The 23,319-nt window shown below is 35.9% G+C and overlaps 1 protein-coding gene across 1 annotated transcript in view; it reads right to left on the bottom strand.

Moving 5' to 3' along the window:
- LOC138703165 (prion-like-(Q/N-rich) domain-bearing protein 25) overlaps positions 1-21,481 on the bottom strand; it is a 38,549-nt gene extending 17,068 nt beyond the window's left edge. The window contains exons 1-4 of the mRNA XM_069830828.1: positions 21,229-21,481; positions 11,639-11,767; positions 3,810-3,968; positions 424-561 (exon numbers count right to left, since the gene is read on the bottom strand). Coding sequence (XP_069686929.1) covers positions 424-561; positions 3,810-3,968; positions 11,639-11,767; positions 21,229-21,310 — 508 coding nt within the window. The 5' untranslated portion in view covers positions 21,311-21,481. The remainder of the gene's footprint in view (positions 1-423; positions 562-3,809; positions 3,969-11,638; positions 11,768-21,228) is intronic.
- Between the last annotated feature and the right edge of the window lie 1,838 nt (positions 21,482-23,319).

Genomic DNA, 23,319 nt, shown 5'->3' with positions numbered 1-23,319 from the left:
TAATAACAATAATAATAATCATCATCATCATCATCATCATGCTCCCAAGTAAGCAGCTACAGAAATGATAAGGAAAACAGGATCTAATGCATAATGATCATGATGAATATGTTTATGATAATGACAAAAATAATAGTAATAATAATAATAACAACAATAATCATAATCATCATCGTAGGTCCAAGTAAGATTCATAAGGAAAACAGAAATACTTCAGTAGGTATAATGCATAATGATAATGATAAATACGTTTATGATAATGATGACAATAACAATAATAATTTATCATCGAAAAAGAGAAAGAAATACTTGATAGTTATTACAATTCCATAAATAAAATGGTTTTGTGTAAAAAAAAAAAAAAGATAAAAATGTTCGTATATTATATTTTACTCTTCAAACAAATCTCTTGTGCCAACTTACAAACAGTCTTGATGCAGTCTCTGCCATTCTGAGTTGGATGGTAGTGGTTCGGACACACACAAACACTCTTCTCGCAGTACGCCGTGACACCCGATGTCAAATAGCAGTTGTTGCTTACCAGGCATTTTTCCCCGATCACTAAAATCAAGCAGAGAGTTTTACTATTCCTGAAGTTTCAGGTTCCCAATATTGAGATTGCATTTTACATTGAATGTTAATTTTAAATTACACACATTGACAAGTCTTGCATTTCATACAGAACTGTGGATTAGAAAATATTTGGATCGTATGTTTCTAGTTTCAAAGTTAAACAGGTTCAAAACACTGAAAAAGATCGCATAAGCCTATTAAATAGGCTTATATTTTACAAGAATCCAAAGAGCAAATAAAAAATATTCATTATTATTTGACAATCTGATTCCTTTTAGAATTTGAAAATTATACACAGAATGACAAAAATACATAAAGATCATATAATATATGTGCTGTATACAAACCAACAGTAACATGAGCTGCTGCCAAGAAGTCAAAAGGAGAATAGCAATGACAAAGGAAGCTTTTAATAGAAAAAAGAGCATCTTCTGCGAACCTCTGGAGAAAGAACTAAGAAAGAGACTAGTGAAGTGCTTTGTGTGGAGTGTAGCATTGTATGAGGCAGAAACATGGATATTACGAGTGAAGAGAAGCGCCTAGAAGCATTTGAAATGTGGATATGGAGAAAGATGGAGCGTGTGAAATGGACAGACAGAATAAGAATCGAAGCTGTGTTGGAAAGAGTGGATGAAGAAAGAATGATGCTGAAACTAATCAGAAAGAGGAAAGGGAATGGACTGGGTCGGTGGTTAAGAAGAAACAACCTTCTGAAAGATGCATTGGAAGGAATGGTGAACGGGAGAAGAGTTCGGGGCGGAAGAAGATCTCAGACGATAGACGACATTAAGATATATGGATCATATGCGGAGACAAAGAGGAAGGCAGAAAATACGTAAGACTTGATAATGCTGAATTTGCAGTGAAAGACCTGACCTTGGGCAGAACGCTATGAATGAATGAATATGGATTCAGAAGAATATTCCGTAATAATTTCCTATAATACATCAAATTAATTATAAAATTATGCCGTGCCTTGTAAATTATCAATTTCCAAACAAAATTATGAAAAAAGAAACAACAAACCACATAATACAATATTATACCCGAGCGCAGCATGCCGTGCTTTATTGATAGGATTCGTGTTGTGTGACTGAGTTCGTGAAAAATTAAGCAAATTGCCTTTTACATATGAATCGGTCAAATCAAGAATTGTCTAAATGCATATCATCAAATTTTCTTACAACTGAAAAAGAACTATATATCTCTGAAACTAATATTTGAACATATTAAAAAAATTATAGACATTTTCTATTACATCTCTATTCTATTATTTAATTATATTTGTTTTTAGCCATACACATTCCATAAAAAAATATTTAATTTATTGAACTTGGTCATTTCTTGACTTGAGAAGAACGATACATTTCCGGACATGGGTTCCCAATCAAAACTTTATCTACTTAGTCCCCTCTACAACCCCTAGAAGTTTGTAATAGGAATTATGAAACATCCTGTATGACTCTCCTCCCTGGTAACCGTGACAACAGCAATTCTACCAATAAGGTAACTGGTTAGGTGAGTGTTTAAACCTAACTAGAACCCGCAAAAGGAGGCATATTTGGAGAAAACCTAGCCTACTCAATTTGTGGCTAGCCACTGACCATGTAATGCTAGTCTCGGCTGATTTGGGCTATGTTCAGCTGTATTAGCAAGCTCTCTTTCTCTTTCTCTCTCTCTGTTCTCTTTCTTCTTGGTTTTAGAAAATCTCGTCATGTATTCTTAGTTTTCTCTTCCTGCGTAAAAAGTTTTGTTTTGATATGGTAGATTTTTTTTCTTTCTTGCGAGTGTTTGTTATTTTTTTTTCTTTTGTTAGTAGATGTAATGCAGTTATTTATACAATATATTAATTATATTGATATTTTAAAAACAAATACAGATTTGTCTCTAGTTTCTTCTAGTAATAGTTGTAGTAATAGTTAAAATGTATATAATTTAATAAAATATTTAATTTGGAATAAAGATGTACCCATAAAGTGCAAAATGGCAATGTATAAAACATATTTCAAGCCAGTTCTGACATATGCTTCAGAAACCTGGACATACACCAAAAAAGATCTGAGCAGAATTCAAGAATCAGAGATGAAAACCCTGCGAGGTATAGTATAGAAGACACGAAAAGATAGGATACGAAACGACATAATCAGAGAAACTCTGAAGGTTAGAAAATTAAGAACACAATTAGAAAATAAGAGATTACAATGATTTGGGCATCTTAACAGAATGGAAAGGAGAAGGAAAGGCTGCCAAAGAGAATATTAAATTTAAAAGTGGAAGGAAGACGATCAATGGGAAGACCACGCGAAAGATGGATAAATCAAATTTAGAAGAACTTACAAGAATGGGGGCATAAGTGAAATGAAATAAACAGGAAAAAATCTTGGGAAGACAGAGACGAATGGAAGCATTTTTGGAAAAGAGAACACGATAAGAGGATGATGATGATGATGATGATGATGATGATGATGATGATGATGATGATGATTAGTTGTTCAGTATCTTATGACCTAATCGATAGGATCGTCAGTGAATTTGCTGTACAAGCATTTAATAGTAATGGGGTACGTGACAGATCCTATATTTTTAATACAGTGAAAGCTCTTAAGTTCGACAGAAATCAAGTTCGACATCCTGTAGTTCGACTGCTTACGTAGGAGAATTAGACATGCCCCTATACGGGCACTAAGAAATGGGTTTGCCATTTGAATGGGAATTGGTTCTGTGTCTTGTAGTGATACTTTTGTTAAAGAAAAACAGAATATTTTATTGATTAGGACATCCATATTGGTCACAGATTTTAAATTAATGAACACTTCTTTCTCTATTTGAGAATTGTGCCGTTTGTGAGACGGAACTGTCGAAACTCACTGTGGTACTAGGAGCGCATACACAAGTCTCGGGGCGGGCAGGAAATGCAAGTACAGTACTGTATTCGTTGATGGATAACCAATACGAATTTGTATTTATTTCACCTGCCACACCCACTACCCTTATTGGACTGAACTTTCAATTCTGTTTTGTCGAACTTAGGAGAGTCCACTGTAGACCACATAAAATGAAACTTCTTATTAGTCACGTCTTGATCACCTCAACTTTCAAACCCATCGTTCGCCACTGCTGTTGAGAGCAACTTTATTTTGAAACAGTATGTCCTAATCATCTATTAATTTACGAAACAGCTCCATTTTCGGAACTGTTCCGGAATATCGGTTCACTTTTCTTCGGAATCACTGCACCTGCTGTCTCGTAGCATCGGCCCTCCTTGAAATGCGCCCCGGCCATGCACTCGCACTTGCCCAATCTAGATGTCTTGGTAGTGAGACAATGTGCATGGATTCCGAATGGTTTGGTGCACTGGATATCTGCTTGGCAGCCGTCCCCCAGCAACAAGGCCTCTGATTGATTTCATTAAAACAGAGATAAGTTTACTGTATTACAGATTGAATAACATGTTTCCATTTTACAAGATTTCATCTGCAGAAATACAAAATTAAAATAATGAATAATACAGTGCGTATACTAAGTGGCTCCGCAGGAGAAGTGGCAAGCAGAACACGGAGACTCCAGGAGTTGTGTTGGTATCGTGCATGTAGAGTCAATGACTTTGGCCGCATTGAATGATGGAGGGTGAGAGGGAGAGAGAGAGGAGATGTAATATTCCTACGTGTTCAAACCAGGCGCTACACAGTACCAACTTTACATCGCTCCTGGGTCGAATATTGCCGCTTGCTTCACTGCGGAGCCAGTTAGTATACGCACTGTATAATTAAATACAGGGTAAATAGGAATTGTTTTATACGAGGCGCATCCAGAAAGTAAGTTACCCTATTTTTTTTAAAGAACACACACTTTCAGGAAAACATTTATTGGCAACAGGTACAGCAATGTTTCAGCTATTTTTCAACATAGCCACCATCAGAATTGAGACACTTGTATCGTGGGATCAACTTTTGTATCCCTCTGTCGTAGAACTCTAACCCCTGTGAATGGAACCAGCGTGTGACAGACGTCTTCAGCTCTTCGTCGTTGCCAAAACGCTCACCGGAGGACAGGAATTTTTTGAGGTGCAAGAAAACGTGAAAATCACTGGGAGCAAGATCAGGACTGTAGGGTGGTTGATCAAACAACTCCCAGCCAAATTCCGTCAAAACAGCTGCTGTGCGCCGAGCCGTATGTGGACGAGCATTGTCATAGAGGAGCACAACACCTGCAGTAAGCATTCCACGCCTCTTGTTTTGAATGGCACGTCGCAATTTTCGCAGTGTTTCACAGTAACGGTCAGCGTTCACTGTTTCACCTCTTGGAAGGAAGTCAATGAGCAGAATGCCCTTCCTGTCCCAGAACACCGTGCACATCACTTTGCGTACCGACAGCGTCTGTTTGAATTTCGTCCTGACCGGAGATCCACTATGCCGCCAATGCATTGACTGCTGCTTGGTTTCCGGGGTGAAGTGCGAAATCCAAGTCTCATCGCCCGTGACGATCCTGTCGAGGAACTCGTCGCCGTCATCGTGATACCGTTGCAGAAATGTCAGTGTCAGTGTTGCTCCTAAACGTTGCATTTTGTGTTCTGTGTCAGGTTTTTCGGCACCCACCTGGCACACACTTTTTTGAACAGCAGGTGCTTAGTGACAATCTCATGCAACAAGGATCGCGATATCTGCGGAAAATGGCTGCTCAGCTCCGTAATCGTGAAGCGACGGTTCTCCATGATGCACTGCCGCACCAGCTCAACACGATCATCATTGATGAGGGACGGTCGCCCACTGCGCTCTTCATCATGGACACTTTGACGACCTTCGGAAAACTGCCTACACCAGCGACGCACCATCTGCTTACTCATGATGTTCGGCCCATAGACCTGTCAGAGCTGCCGATGAATTTTAATTGGCGCAATGCTTTGTGCATTAAAGAACTTTATCACCAACCGAACCTCACAGGCGGCGGGAGAAGGAATAAGAGCTTCCATTTCGGATCACTGCTGCCACGCTACTGGCACCAGGCGGGACCTGTCCGGCTGTCATATGTTTGATACGTCATAGATCTGTTACGCATGCGCAATTGACACGGCTAATTACGTTTACTTTCAAAGGGAAAAAATCGGGAAACTTACTTTCTGGATGCGCCTCGTATGTAATAAGGAAACATTGATCAAATACAAGATGTGCATAAACAAATATCGAACCTTTGGTCGACAGAAATACATTTATTCATACACAATATAGCTCTAATCTCCTTCAGTGTAGTCCGCTTGGTAAAGCAAACACTTCTTCCAGCGGTCCCATCATTGTTGGAAGTACTTCTAAAACGCATCTTTTGGAATAGTGTTCAGCTGTGCCGTCGCGTTCCGCATAATGTTTTCTCTTGATTCAAATTGGGTCCCTTTCAGCGGCATTTTCAACTTGGGGAAAACCAAAAATCGCACGGTGCCATTTCGGGGGAGTAGGAAGCTTGACAAGCCACGAGAATGCTGTGTTTGGTCAAGAAAGTCTGAATCAAATGCGGAGAATGGGCGGGTGCATTATCGTGATGGAGCTGTCAAGTCGCCGCACACAGGTTGGGTCAAAATTGAATGTACCGATCCAATGCTTACCTCCACCTCTTTCGCAAGTGATACGACGATCCTGCATGACAAAAGTCCGCACTTGATCAATGACATTGACATTTCGACTTGTTGAGGGCCTATCGAGACGCGGTTCGCTGTCCACTGATGTGCCATCATCTTTGAAGCGATTGTACCACTCCTTTATTCGTGAGATGCATATGGCATCGTCCCTTAAAGCCTGTTGGATCTTGTGAATGGTTTGCACTTGGGTATCGCCAAGTTTCAGGCAAAATCTGATGTAATACCGGTGCTCAAGTCGTTTCGTCATTTGACAATCTGACGGACGCTCACATTTTCTCGCTTATACACCGACTGTCAATGACTGACGCTTTCTGTGGGCGGAAAAAATTTACACATACGAATTAATGTCACCTACACATCTCCACCGAAGGACGCCTCCCATGCTTCATTTGTTTACACGGGAAAAATTAAGGTTTGATATTTTTTGAACACACCTCGTAGAGTACAATACTAGAATACGGAACGACACAATGATATACAGAGTGGTCCACATCTGCGGAGTAACGGTTAGCGCGTCTGCCGCGAAACCAGATGGCCCGGGTTCTATTCCCGGTCGGGGCAAGTTACCTGGTTGAGGTTTTTCCGGGGTTTTCCCTCAACCCAATATGAGCAAATGCTAGGTAACTTTCGGTGTTGGACCCCGGACTCATTTCACCGGCATCATTTAGACACTAAATAACCTGAGATGTTGATAAAGCGTCGTAAAATAACCTACTAAAGTAAAATATACAGAGTGATTCGCATAGTTTTGCCGCCACTTATGGACGATCTTCCTGAGGTCAAGTGAAGCAAAATAGTGTAAATAAAAAAATAAGGTCCGACTTACAGTTAAGTCGCTACAGATTATTGAAAAATTAAAATTATAATTAGGCAAAATTTAATAAAATCACTACAGAAAATACAAAAAATGGATACATTTCCCACTCATGTAACTGCTTACTTGTTGTAAACTTCATTCTGCTTATCAGCTATTAGTTTTACAAGAGATTTTCAAATGTGTATCCTACCTCCACACACTGTCTTGGTCGCACGCTTATGAATTGCGCGCGTCGCAGTCTGTAACTTATCAGGCCTGTTCCTTATGATTGCTGTGGCGTCCATAATGTTCACAATTAATTCTTCACGTGTGTTTACCTTAATCTAGTACACAAGATACTTCACCCACCCCCATAAACAATAATCAAGTAGTGTCAAATCTTGGGGACCTGGCTGACATTTGAGAGTTCTATTCAGATCAACACGTTTAGAAAATTAATGGTTATTCCTGAATTATATGAGACAGAAAAAAACTTTATTAGAAAAATATGTTCCAAATCACTTCAGGAAAATGCTCCATTAGTGGCGGTAAATCTTCGTGAATCACTCCGTATAAGAACATAAGCCTAAATAGGACAGATTAGTGGAAGTGGAATGGGTTTTTAGATATGTCACATAGTGAATAGGGCCTCTAAAACACATATTTTCCATATGTAGGCATTTTAACTTTAGAATTTATTTTTGCTCGACCCTAATACACATCAATTTAATTTGTCAAAGTGCAACGCGGATTATCGATAAAGAAATTTGGATTTTACTCTCATTGCAAACATTTTTATTATTATTATTATTATTATTATTATTATTATTATTATTATTATTATTATTATTATTATTATTATTATTATGTAGAGATACGGAAATAAAATTTGGAGCTTACACAACACACTGCGCATGTACAGTAAACAAGAACCTCTGTGTATATACGCTACACTTGTGAACAGTTGTGTGAAATTGTTGCTTACATACAGGAAGACTCCCATCAAGACTCGCTCCAAGTTTTAATTACGTATCTGTACATATATTAAATTTGGTAAGGAACAATAGACCGCAGTTTATCGATTAAGAAATGTGGGGTTTTATTCTACCGTAATCATAAACATTTATTGTTACTTCATCATCATCATCATTGTACTTTTCTAATACATTATAATAATAATAATAATGATAATAATAATAGACTAATAATAATAATAGACTAATAATAATAATAATACATTATAACGGCGGTGGGCTTTTACGTAAATTAAACTAGTAAAGTACACCGAGGATTATTGATTAAGAAATATGAATTTTTCTTCTGATCGTAAACATTTATTGTCACTACGAAAGATTTTCATTATAACGACTGTATACATAAATTAACCAACGAGGGGTTACTTCTCCGAAATTTATATTTTAATATGTAATTAATATATTAAAAATATTAAAATATTATTTATTATCAATTATAAATTCTTCGGTCCTATTATGTTATTGTTTAATCGTTTTCCTGATAGTAGTTTTGTTAAAATACGAAGATATGTCAAGGTAGACAAAAAATATCCGCTCTTAATTTAAATAGGTCTAATTGTTCGAAAATATACAATGACATTTCAATTTTTCTCTTTTATTATAGAACATACTATTTGCTGATAACAAATGTTAAATAAAAATTTTCAAAATTAAACATTTTTGTAGCAAAACAATATATGAGGACGGGTGTGACGAAAGTGATGCGTAACATTTTTCAGACTGTTTAAATAATTGTTCGAAAATATACAATGTAATTTCAATTTTTCTCTTTTATTATAGTACATACTCTTTCTTAATTACAAATGTTAAAAAATCGTTCAAAATTAAACATTTTCTTAGTGGTCACAAAATACCACCCGTTGATACTGCATATTATTTCAAAAACTTGATATTGCTAGGGTTAATGCAAATTATTGGATAAGAAATTTGGATTTTTCTGCTTATCTTATCAGTTACTAGTTACATTATTATTATTATTATTATTATTATTATTATTATTATTATTATTATAAAATATTTCCATTGTGACGTCGGTTTACATGAATTAAATTTGGTGATGTAGAATGTACTAGGCCTAAGAGGTTTATTAATTTAAAAATTTGGATTTTTCTTCTAGTAGTAAACATTTACTTGTTACTTTATTAGGATATTATTATTATTATTATTATTATTATTATTATTATTATTATTATTATTTCTACTTCATTGTATACCAATTCAACATTCATATTGTCACTTTTATCTTTCCGCTGATAACTCTAAATTGCTTCCACACATCAATGAGGAACACCATAACCTCTATCAATCTATAGAGTGAGAAATAATTATTGATTGATTATAATCAATCAACATCAATTTTCTCAGCATCAAGCGCAGCCAATAAATTTACTTTGACAGACTGTTAGTTCCAGATATTGTACATTTAATTAAATTTCTATGTTTTTAATTCAATTCTCTATAATAAAAATGAATTATTCTATTATTCCTTTGTTTCTGTCACTCATGTGTAGGCCTAATTAGTTAAGATTATCAAAAGTCCTTCAATAACTGTCTATTCAAAACAATATTTTAATTTGTTATTCTTTTAACTGTCTGTATCTCTATTTTAAGCTGCATATATATCTTGCAGACCTCGATTTTTTAAACAAATTTTGATCTATAAGCTGCACACATGTCAAATACTTTTATGTACGTTATTAATTTTTGAGACCTCATGAAGGTTTTACTGTCATATATATATATATATATATATATATATATATATATATATATATATTAGACTGTTCATAAGTCAAATTTTACTTTTCTTACCATTGTATTTTTATATCTTCACGTCATGTACCTTAACACATTTCGACGTTACTTGTCCATCTATGTCTTTATATTTAAAGCTTAATATCACGCAAGTCTGACCTGAAGATGCTATTATAATAGCGAAAGCGCTAGTCAGAATATGTTCATGTAACCTATGTAATATTTTGTATTTTTGAATAGACAGTTATTGAAGGACTTTTGATATTTGTTTCTTTAAATTTGTTAACTTGTCGGACCAACATGCCTTTCAAAATTTAGTTAAGATTAGATAACAATATGTGGTTCTGGTCTTAATTGTAAATAAATATTTGCGTTCTTGATTTACGATGTGAGGTAAATCAAATATCTTACCCAATAATAGTATCCGTTACTATATTAATGTTTTTAGTTATTTATTTATTAATCGATTGGGGGAATAGTTTTATTAAATATTAAACAAGATATTCATTGTTTACGAGCTTGTAAATTTATCAGCAGTCACTTGCAATAACCCTTCAACAATCCGGCTGTAAATTTCTCCTGTTATTTAATTTTGGGAATTTCGGAGAATTCCGTTAATACACCCATCTAGTCTTTTGGTGAGGATCTCCACTTTAGGGATTGAAAACACTTCCCTCGCAGTAATCCAACTGTTCCACTGAACTAGAGTTCCTCCTGGATGTACTTTACTTGAGTCCTTATGACATACCGTACAGTCGACGAATGGTCGAAAATAATTTGAACCACGAGAACTTAATAATACTTACTTACAAATGGCTTTTAGAGAACCCGGAGGTTCATTGCCGCCCTCACAAAAGTCCGCCATTGGACCCTATCCTAACCAACATTAATCCAGCCCCTATCATCATATCCCACTTCCCAAATACCAATTTTAATATTATCCTCCCATCCACGTCTTGGATTCTCCATAGGTCTTTTTCCCTCAGGTCTCCCAACTAACACTCTATATGCATTTCTGGATTCGCCCATACGTGCTACATGCCCTGCCCATCTCAAACGTCTGGATTAAATATTCCTAATTATGTTAGGTAACGAATACAGTGCATGGAGTTTTGCGTTTTGTGACTTTCTCCATTCTCCTGTAACTTCATCCCTTTTAGTCCCAAATATTTTCCTAAGTACCTTATTCTCAAACATCTTTAACCTCTGTTCCTCTCTCAAAGTGAGAGTTTCACAACCATACAGAACAACCGGTAATATAACTGTTTTACAAATTCTAACTTTCAGTTTTTTTGAAAAGACACTGGATGACAAAAGCTTTTCAACCGAATAACAAACATTTCTCACATTTATTCTGCGTTTCATTCCCCCCTCCCCCCGGGTCTCATTTATATTTGTTACTGTTGCTCCAATGCATTTGAATTTTTCCACCTCTTCAAAGGATAAATTTCCAATTTTTATATTTCCATTTCGTACTATGTTCTGGTCAAGAAACATAATATGATTTGTCTTTTTCGGAATTTACTTCCAAATCTATCTCATTACTTACTTCAAGTAAAATTCCCGTGTTTTCCCTAATAGTTTGTGGATTTTCTCGTAACATATTCTCGTCATCAGCATAAACAAGCAGCTGATGTAACCAATTAAATTCCAAACCCTCTGTGTTATCCTGGACTTTCCTAATGGCATATTCTAGAGCGAAGTTAAAAAGTAAAGATGATAATGCAAATAATAATAATAATAATAATAATAATAATAATAATAATAATGACGCTAAATTGATTGTTATTGATTGTTACAGCAATCGTGTCAAATTTTTCAGCCTTTCAAGTTTCAAATAGGTACTTGTCTTACCTTGTAGACATGAGAAGTTTCTTCCTGTTTCATAATAAATGAAATCTTTTTTGCATTCGCAGTAGGTCTGCTCTTTGCAGAAGGCATTTGCAATGCAGTCGGAGTCGTAATTGCAGGCTGCAATAATTCCTGAAAATTTAAGAATGCGTGCAATAAATATGTGAATTAGCAGCATGCAGATTGACTTTTTTTTTCAGAACGAAATGGATTTCGTGGCCAACATTATTTTCTGAAGTCTGGAGCACAGGTTTCAGTCAGGCTAAACAACGGTAACATCACAGTCTAGTATAATTATACAATCATTAAGCTTGAATTTTTTAGGGTACTAGGAACAATAGACTGTGCAGGTACTATTTCGCATTGTCTGTAATGAGGCGATAGTAGCGATCCTAGTGGTTAGCAACTATCTATGGATGCATATTTTCTACGTATTGAGCTTCGTGACTGTATATACTAGACTGTGGTAACATTATGTGAATAGGAACTTTGGCATATAGCATCATTGTTGTACCATAAAACTTGTCATATGAGAAAAAAATCAGTTTAATGAAGCATTTGAAACTTGGAAGTTGTTTGTGTCTGTTATTAAGGTAAATTCAGTGACTGTAATGGTATCAAAGTTGCAATTGAATTGTTTATCTGTGTTTGATATAAGGTCTTATGTTCATCCTGTTCGGGCTTTTGTTTTAGACATAAACATGAAGCTTACAATAGAGAGTATTTTCAACTCTGTACTGAACCAATTGAAAAAAATTGAAAGACTCGACAATTTTAACCCTTAACTGGTATCATGACGTCTGTGAGACGGCTCCAAGCCTTTCCTCTGCCATCCCTTTTCCTACAAGGGTTAATTTGCTTCCTCCGTTTATGTACCTTTTAGTTGGGGTGTTGGTTATGTGCTGTGAAAGTCGCACGCCCCTCGTTGTGTTTGACCTTGAGTAAGTGCGTAGTAAAATCGACACTCCGTCTTACAGACATATGATACCAGTTAAGAGTTAAAACTGATTTTTACATATGAGGGTGTCAAGTGCAAAACTCGCCTTATCAAATTTTAAAAATATAAGTTATATAATCGTATACAATACTTCTTGTAGCCCTCTGTCTCCTGATATAGTTGTTTTGTCCAAATCTCGTCATCGAACTTCCAGAGAGCTCAGAAAACTATCAAATGCGAAACTCTTCATATCCATGATGGTGGTTCGTGCAAACACAAATCTGATAAGCCTTACAGTTTAAAGTACTAATCTTCTTATTCAATATTTACTGCACTACCATTAAGAAATGTGAAGAGCAAAACTCGCCTTATCCAACGTTAAGTAAAACAAGAATTTTTGTGCTCAGTAATATTATTTTCAGTTGTAGTTTGTCTGCTTTAAAATCGAGACTTGTGATGATGGAGTCCCCTGTTTTTCCGAATATCACTGAAAGGGAGAGAACAAGAAAATTAAACGCGAGAAAAGAGAAGAAAAGTATGTAGTCATGAATACTACAATTAATTACAGATTGAGGAGTTTCCAGTATAGCCGGTGTAATAGCCTGTCACGATATCTTTATCTCTGCAGTGAATGTTCTGCTATGATTATTGTGTTAACGCCTTTTGATACGTCTAGTTGAGCACGTGAATGGATGTCTCACTCGTCGTACGTTCATTTCTTTCGTTGTCGACCTGTAAGTAATATTTCTATTGCTGACAAAATGATATGGCTTAACATTAGACATTTTGATTCTTTTAAAGTACACTATTATTGAAGGCATTCAGCAAGCCTCAGCCAAAATTTACCTGTCTTCAATCACAATGGGAAAACATACGGGTGTGACAATTCGACACAGAAGGATATAAGGATATTCCATCAAGCCTTCTATAGTTTCTGTTCTAAAATTAAACAAGACTGCATAATATTGACATATTGCTCAACTGATAAACCTGAACGTCAACGTTCATTCAAAGTAGTGTGCATGGTTCAGTTATTCGAGTATGTCAGAAAATATTTATAAACATTTTACGTCACAAAAAAGTAACAGTAAGAGAGAATTCTTCGTTAAATTTAAACGTTTAAAGTGCTTGAGAATCTGTCGGAATACAGTATGGACATGTCAGTACCTACCTGGCGAATTAAGCTTAGGCTAAATAAATTGCCAAACACGTATTACGACCAGGCTGAAAATTCATTGAAAGCATCTAAAAGTTTCTTCCGAAACACAATATTAAATATCGGGTTTATATGAAGGGTTCAGAACCATAGGGGCCAAGCGCCATTTACTAAAACCGTAGAAAACAAGGGTTAAAATAAAGTTATTACCATAATTCAATGGAAACATATAGCAAGTAATACAAAGTATACACATTAAAACCAAATGATATGCCAATCTTCATTAAAGTAAGTTATTCGCTTAACTTTAACCCTTGCTTTCTCCGTTTTTAATAAATGGCGCTTGGCCCACTATGGCTCTGAACCCTTCATATGTCCTGTTTTTATGCATGCTCAATCTAACCACATCATGAGAAAATGAAGATAAAAAAACTCATAAAGGTAAACGTTCGGAGTTGTTGGTAGCAAAACTAATTCGTAAGGTTAGAGATAGAGTTTACTTTCTCGATCTTCTGAAAGAGTATGATCTAACCACCAAACCTTGTTTTATCCACAACAGTACCGTGCAAAACTCGTCTTATGCAAAATTAAATTGTGGTTTACCATTCATATTATTTAAGTCTGATTTTTGACACAATAGCCTACACGTGATATACTGCGTCTTGTAAGAAAATGACAGTATTGAAATAAATTTCAAAATCTATACGATTAGCTTCGCAGGACAAATCATTTTACCTGGATAAGGCATTTTGCATTTGATAGCCTCATATCCTCCACTGCTTATGATAGTGATTTTAGTTCTGTAGGGCGTTCTCATGATGATAAAGTTTCGTGAGTATCTATAATAATGAAAAATAATCCTCCTCTGTTTTTCTTAATATCAGTCACAGTCACAAAGCTTGAGTTGTGAGGGTACTAGGAACAATAGACTGTGCAGGTACTATTTCGCATTGTCTGTGATGAGGTGATAATAGCGATCCTAGTGGTTAGCAACTTTCTATGGATGCATATTCCCTACGTACTGAGCTTGGTGACTCTATATACTAGACTGTGATATCAGTGATATTGATATTAGTGTTTTAGCGAAAATGTCTACCAGAAATGAGTGTACATTACTATTTGAGACTGTAGTGTCAAATTTCGGCCCCTAACTTCTGATTTGATCCCAAATTCCCTATTTATTTTTGAAACTACAGAATTAAATGACAAACAATTATATCTCAAGAGACATGGCCAGGTAGATGGAAGTGGCTATCGAATTAAAAAGAAGAAGATGCTGGTTATTTCAAATGCTGTGCCCTTTTCTGCTAAGAAACTATCGACTATGGGAGATATGAGTACGTTTGGTGCTCTCGTGACAAGTCCTTTAAAAAGTCAGACAATATGATAATGAAGAGTTTGAATCAAAGCATCATTGGAGCTGTGTCGTTGCTACAAATCAATTTCTGAATCGTATGAAAAAATAAATGGACAAATTGTATGCCAGATGGCCACAATGCGGAAAAAACATTGGGAAAATTGAAGGGTTTAGAACCATAGTGGGCCAAGCGCCATATATTAAAGACTTAGAAAACAGGGGTTAAGTTTAAGTTATTACCATAATTCAATGGAAACATATAGCAAGTAATATAAAGTATGCATATTAAAACTAAATGATAGGCTATGTCAATCTTCATTAAACTATGGTATTCACTTACCTTTAACCCTTACTTTCTCCGTTTTTAATAAATGGCGCTTGGGCCACTATGGCTCTGAACCCTTCAATTGAGCCGTTTTGAGACCTGTTATTTAAATAACAAAGTAGTGGAAAGTAAGAACTTACATTAAGAAATGATGAAGACAGTGACCTCTATTTAAAAAAAAAAATATTCGTAGAAAAGTTTCAAACTTAGTGCTTTATTGCATTTAGCTACGTGCTAATTCTGAAGACGATAATTTGAAGAAACTTGTTTTGAATTTGTCTCATGTTAGCCCAATCATTCAAAACGAAATCATTGCCATTTGTGGATCTTTGATTCAGCAATTTATTATGAATTAAATAAATGAATCTAGCTGCATCTAGGTGTCCCAGTAGAATGCACTGACGTTTTTAGCAATTTTATTCTTTGGAGTAAATATTGGTTTCCTATGCAACCTTCAAACATGCCATTTCTCCTGTGATTGTAGGAAATGGTATTATGGCTAACTCGACGGTGGCAGAACGTATATTTGCATTAACAGCATATCGTCGTTGTTCCTGCAATAACTCCTATGTGCAAAATATAAAAATTTTAAGTAGGAAGAAAAAACACATTTATTCATCATATGGCAGCCGTACATAGGAGGCTGTGAATTCTTACATTTTCGAAACAAAGAAATATAATTGCATATAAGAGATTTTATTATTTGCTGTATCACTATTTTTAAGTTATTTAATAGAGAAAAAATCTTAAAATCGATAAATATGTTACATAGAAGTTATTGCAGGAACGACGATATATTGACTCTAAATCCATCACACATGTTCAGAGAAGATTTAGAAATGAAGTCGGCCTGGGTAGCGCAGTCCGTATAGCCTTCTGTGCTCGAGGTTGCGGGTTCGATCCCGACTCAGGTCGATGGCATTTAAGTGTGCTTAAATGCTACAGGCTCATGTCAGTAGATTTACTGGCATGTAAAAGAACTCCTGCGGGACAAAATTCCGGCACATCCGGCGACGCTGATATAAGCTCGGCAGTTGCGAGCGTGTCGTTAAATAAAACATAAAATAAAAAAAAAAAGAGAAATGAATTTAATGTTTCACGACATGGAATAATTCCTTCCCCTAACACAATTCTGAAGTGGGTGAGTAAATTCAATAACACTGGGAATGTTTGTAATAGATTTGCTGGTGGTCCGCGATCAGTCCTTACAGACTGATTATTTAGTCCTGACAGCTTAGCGACGCGAAAGAGGGGAAGTAATAGGAGGAGAGTTCCGGAGTAGAGATAAGGGCGAGCGGTCGGTAAAGGAATGCAGTACAGCTTAATTGTACTGGAACCATACCGCTCTCCGATCGCTTTGAAGGCAAGCGAGTGAATAACCCAAACACCCCTTGGCGTAACTAAATGGACTCGCATATCATCGGCGACTGTCAGGACTAAATAATCGTACTGTACGCCGGAAAACATCGACAGAGTTAGAGAAGCTGTGCTTAGAAGTCCATCTCGCTCTTCCAGGCATCAATCAGCTGCCTTGAATTTATCGCTCACAAGCATGTGTCGTTATTACACGAAGACTTCAGATTCCATTCATACAAAATCCAATCTTTGTGATACTGATAAACCTGCTCGATCAGCGTTTTGTAGAGAGTTCAGTGAAATGTTAAATGCTGATCCGGATATTCTCATCAAACTCATTATGTCGGTGGGACGACGTACACTTCCACCTATCTGGAGTCGTTAATAAACAGAATGGAGTGGCTGTGTAAGTGGACTGCATAACTGGAGTGACTATGTAACTGAACAGATTTGTACATGGACTATGTAACTGAACGTGCTGTATAATTGGAATGACTATGGGCTTACGTGAGGGCGGCAATGAACCTGCGGGTTCCTTAAAAGCCATTTGTAAGTAAGTTAGTATGTATTGTACTCGCCAAACTTAGACGACCCCGGCTCAGAGGAAAGAAGTCAAAGAAGTCACATCAACATGCTCTCGATGTTTATGTTATGCAGTTGGCCGCGTTCGATAACTGAATTGCTTTATAACAGCGTTGCCAAACATTGACGGCCTCAGCCCGAGTAGAGAGGTCAGCTTATCTTGCCGCAAGAGATAACTACTAACTTCTCTGTTAAAAAACATCATACTTGCCTCATCCCAGCGGCTGGGCTAATTCAGAGTCATAATGTGACAACGCTGCATAACTAACAGGCATGCACCGTATGATTTATTATGTTTTGAGTAAGGCACGAGCCAGCAGAGTGGTGTGAGTGAGGTCGTCTAAGCTTGGCGAGAACAATAACTTGACTGTCTTTGTACTTGGATTGTGTAAGTGGTTTGTGTAATTGGACGGAGAGTACAACTGGGATGACTGTGTAACTGGATTGTGTAAGTGGATTGTGTAACTGGAAGAATTTTATATTTCATTTTTATTTAATTTACTGTATTCCATAATTCTTACAATAGCGTTATAACTTTAGGATGTAGAACAAGTCAAAAGTTATACAAACGTATGCAATACATAGCAAGCATATCAATTCTGTTTACTACCGTACAGTAAGGTCCGAAAGTCTTGTCACCCATCCCCCTTATTTGTATGTTGATATGCATCCATTTTGAACATGTCATAGCAGATGTGTGACAATGGTTGATACTTTACGTCCCAGCCTGTTTAGTTATCCAAAACATCAATATGGGACCATCATTGTCAAGGCACAAAATGATGCGGCGCCATGTCCTGTGTGAAATTTTCCGCAGTAAAGGCGGTGTGGTTTCCCCTGGGAGAAAAACTAAGCAGCATGTCTCGAAACATCGATACCAGGCAATTGAAGATTTGAAGCAAGCTGTTAGGGAGGCATTCAGGGAAATCACACTTAAGTTAACAGAAAGCCACAATTTAAGTCACACAGCATTTGTGTGCACTCATAATTGAGTTCTGGCGTCTTGTCAGCTCATTTGAGTTGTGTGGATATAAAGGAAAAATTGTGACGGTGCCGCGTGTAGTTCCTGGGGTAGCTCAGTCGGTAGAGCGTTCGCGCGCTAAGCCAGGGGTCCCGGGATCGATACCCGGCCTCGGAACAATTTTTCCTTGAAATTATACGAAACGTATTATAGATTTCCTATTCATTTAAGTGTAACCCTAGATCATACATACCCAGATTGCTATCCATTATAGACTTTGACGGTAACAACTTTTGTCAGGTTTACTATGCTGCCATCTAGTTGTTACATAAGGAGTCACGTCATAACTTCCATTTCAATTGCATTAGCGACTGTACTCCCATCTCGTGTTCGTTTACGGCGGACGGGTGGCGATCCTGGCGGATGTTCTCTTCAAAGTGCAGCCGATTTTAACATAGGAATGAGCAATCTATGTGTGATCTGGGGTGTAACCTATCGTCCCTTTCAATACGCAGGGTTATTTCAGTTCCATCTTGTATAGGTAGTACATATCGGTCTACTGAACAAAATGACTAGTTAAATTTACTTATGTCTTATAATATTTTTATGCTCGACCATGCCGAAATGTAGTAATTATACACCTGGTAGCAGTCCTTTAATGCATGTCATTAAAGTACACCTACTCATTAAAGTACAGGTGTTCAGCCAATGACAACTCAGCTTACAGGTGTTCAGCCAATAACAAGTCAGCTTTGTATCGTTATAAAACCGCAAGTATCGATTATTCTCGGATATGCAATCGAAAGAGAATTAGCGAAAAGTCACGGAGGCTGGAAATCCAATACTGTCGCAGAAGGTTATGTTCTGTTACTATAATAATTAGCGTTAATTGTAAATAATATTCAAATAAATTCTATTTGTCATCTCGTTTTTCAATGTCGAATTCAATAATCAAGGTTATACCAAGTTTAACGGAATTACACAAGGTCAATGACATTATTGTTCCTCGGAAAAAATCAACACTTTCGCGTCTGCGCACATCTCACAATTCACGACCTAGAACAAGGTCACTTCCGTTCTTGTCAGATACAAATAAAATGTATACATCTGAATACTGTAATTTCAAGTTAGAAATATGGTCGAGGATAAAAAGTCGTATGAAACTCGCCTATAATGGTAATTAAGAAGCTCGTATGAAAATTATGAAACTCGCTTGCGCTCGTTTCATAAACATCCATACTCGCTTCTTAATCACTATCATTATAGGCTCGTTGCATAATGTACTATTAATTTGTAAAATGTTTTTAAGATTGGTAGTAGTCTAATATTTGTTTACATTTCGACTGAACGTGAATGTCATTGCCAACGACCTTGCGCATCCTAATACCACAGTCTAGTATATACAGTCACGAAGCTTGTGTTGATAGAAGTACTAGGAACAATAGACAGTGCCGGTACTATTTCGCATTGTCTGTGGTGAGGTGATAGTAGCGATCCTAGTGGTTAGCAACTATCTATGGATGCATATTCCCTACTTATTGAGCTTCGTGACTGTATGTATTGTAGACTGTGCTAATACACAACAAAGTATGTAGGCTTACCTTGGTTTGGATAGAAGGATATCACCACAGTTCACTAGAACAATGACCTTCAAGTACTTAACATTGTATTACCAGGTTAATGCAGAACCTATTCTCATTTGAAAAAAAATAGATTCACAAAAACATTTTTTTCTGGTAAAAAGCCGTGACAGTTACAGAAAAACATTGTTTGGCCTTATTCTTCAGTTATTTATGCACTACCATCGGAATTTTTGGACAATTTATATTATTTACACCCTGTACAATAGACAAAACTCAATTTAGGAATAAAATATATATTTTATGTGTGTTTTCCAGTTCAAGTCATTATGTGGAATGACACTATATCCGAACTGGCTGTGAAATTGTACTTCACTACATACTGTAAAGGCTCATTCACAATGAAAATTAAACATAACGTAAGCGTTAACTTAAGAATATAAACGTTACGGTAAAATCAAGAAGTCATACCATCATTCACGATGGGAACATAAACATAACCGCAAACATACTTGATAACCATGGAAACATAACAACGACGCCATTTCCTTATATTCTGTCGTATACTTCAGCGCTCCACGATTGTGTTTTGTTTGCAAATCACGTAAGCATAAGCATGAAAGTTTGGAATTTGCAAACTTTCATTTTAACGTCTTACTGTAATGTTTATGTCAATGCTTATGTGAATCATTGTGAATGATCCCATTTGGTAGCCTGGGCGCAAACTTCTGTGTTTATGTTACGGTTATGTTTAATTTTCATTGTGAATGGGCCTTAAGTTGTTGTAAGTGGACTGTGTAACTTAACGGACTGTGTAACTTAACGGACTGTATAACTAAGCTGACTATACACTTGGAGTGGTTGTGTAACTATTGACTGTATAACTGGAGCGATTTTAACTACGGTAGACTGACTCAAGAATTTTGCAGATTTTTCTTTGGTATGCTGTCTTACATTTCGTAATGTAGGCACACATAACTGCGATGGCATGTCACAAAAAAAAAAAAGAATCTAGCTTGTGCGTCATACAAACTAAATATAGTTGTAGTGAAAGAGCTCTAAGAAAAATATAAAGCTTTTCCGGATCTGGATCTTTTATATGTCAGGAATGTTTCCCGAAAGGTGCGACGCACCTTTTATAGTTACACCCTGTATAAAATTGACTCACTCACTCACTCACTCACTCACTCACTCACTCACTCACCGACCTGTGGTAAGGCCAAGATGGAAATTTAGTAGCATATACTCTATAATAATTATTGCCTTGGCATTCAACAAACTCTGAAATTTTCTAGATTATTCGATGAAGACACGTCTGCATAATATTGTATATACTCACGCTGTTTTTTCTCTTGTGTTGCAACGTGATGCATCACTAATCCCAGGATGAGTATTGACCTCGCCAGCTTCTGAGCGTCCATAGCAATCACAACACTTGCACTTAGGCCTAATTCTTCAGTAAAAAATATTTCACAGAGAAATTAATTATGTTTCGTTAATAGAAATCGCACCTTTCGAAGCAGACAGAATTATTAAAAATACGTAGCGATGTGGGCTTGGCTATGATTAGTGACTTTGATAAGGTAGAACAGTCACAGTTTTATCTTATCTCACACTACGCAACCCATCAAGCTTAATAACCTACGGCGACCAAGACACAAAAGTCACTAGATAAACTATCGAACGCTCTCTTTCACACTCTGTTACTCAAATAATGGCTTTTCAGTATGTGGGTCGAGTTTCGATTCCTTGCAGATAAATATCCCTTTTCTTTCTTCCTTTCTTTCTTTATTTCTTTCCTTCTTTCTTTCTTTTTCTTTCTTTCTTTCTTATTCTTTCTTTCTTTCTTCCCTTCTCTTTGTTTACTTTCTTTCTGTCTTTTTCTTCCTTCTTTTCCATTTTTCTTTCTTCTTTCTTTCTTTTCTCTTTTATTTTTCTTTCTTTCTTTCTATCTTGTCTCTCTTTTTCGTTATTTTTTTCTTTCTTCTTCCTTTCTTTTTCTTTCCTCCTTTCTTTCTTTATCTTTGTTTACTTTCTTTGTCTTTTCCTTTCCTCTTTTTCATGTTTCTTTATTTTTCTTTCTTCTTTCTTTCTTTTTTCCTTTATTTTTTTTCCTTTCTTTTTTCTTTCTCTTTATTTTTCTTCCTTTCTTTCTTTCTTTCTTTCTATCTTCTCTTTCTTTTTCTTCGTTTCTTTCTTTTTCTTTCTTTCTTCTTCATTTCTTTTTATTTCCTCCTTTCTTTCTTTTTCTTTCCTTCTTTCTTTTTCTTTGTTTACTTTCTTTCTGTCTTTTTCTTTCCTCTTTTTCATTTTTCTTTATTTTTCTTTCTGCTTTCATTTTTCTTTTATTTTTCTTCCTTTCTTTCTCTTTATTTTTCTCCCTTTCTTTCTTTCTTTCTTTCTATCTTTTCTTTCTTTATTTCTTTCTTTTTCTTTCTTCTTCGTTTCTTTTTCTTTCCTCTTTTCTTTCTTTTTCTTTATTTATTTTCTTTCTGTCTTTTTCTTTCTTCTTTTTCATTTTTCTTTATTTTTCTTTCTTTTTTCCTTTATTTTTCTTTCTTTCTTCCTTTCTTTCTCTTTCTTTATTTTTCTCCCTTTCTTTCTTTCTATTTTTCTTTCTTTCTGCCTTTTTCTTTCTTTTATCATTTCTTCTTTATTTTTCTTTCTTCTTTCTTTCTTTTTCTTTCTTTCCTTCTCTTTCTTTATTTTTCTTCCTTCCTTTCGCCTTTCTTTCTTTTTCATTCTCACTTTTTATTCCTTTCTTTCTCTTTCTTTTCTTTCTTTTCTTTCTTTTTGTCTTTTTTATTTTTATTTTTTTCTCTTTCTTCCTTTCTTTTTTTTTCGTTTTTTCTTCTTTCTTTCAGTTCTGTAAGACAATAGCATGGAATGGAATGTTTTTCTAACAAGATAACATTCCAAAATTACCAGAATAAATCTATTCTTGAAACTTCATATACGTGTAGGCATTGTAAAGAAAATACCATCTGACACAAAAGTCGCTTATCAAATGAAGAAAATAATATTAACTTATTTTGAAATGAAAAATGTAGGCTTAACAAATAATTTGTTTCGAACAAACCTCTTAATAATCTCATTCTACAATAAAATACCGTACAACATATATTATTACATTGGCGCCGACTCCGTCCTTGTTTGCGTGCAGGGGGGAGCAAGTCCTTTTGCCCCGATGATTTTTTTAATAATGCCAGAACGTGTTATGTGAAATACACGAGATCTTCGTCTTGTTACTGGGAAGTGGGATGGGATCACTTCATCACAATTTCGTAAGTCAGTTCATGCTGTGTTTATTGATGGCTGAAACCAGATATGTCTTTGTTTTAAAAGTGTACGATAGCAGGTTAGAATTGCGTTTAATAATATTATGGTGTTATGTGAGAAAGCGATAACATAAACCTTACTGAAAACATGT

This window comes from Periplaneta americana, chromosome 7, assembly GCF_040183065.1.
Source record: "Periplaneta americana isolate PAMFEO1 chromosome 7, P.americana_PAMFEO1_priV1, whole genome shotgun sequence".
NCBI lineage: Eukaryota > Metazoa > Arthropoda > Insecta > Blattodea > Blattidae > Periplaneta > Periplaneta americana.
The sequence above is the reverse complement of the archived record's forward strand: the minus strand, read 5'-3'. Positions and strand labels throughout refer to the sequence as shown.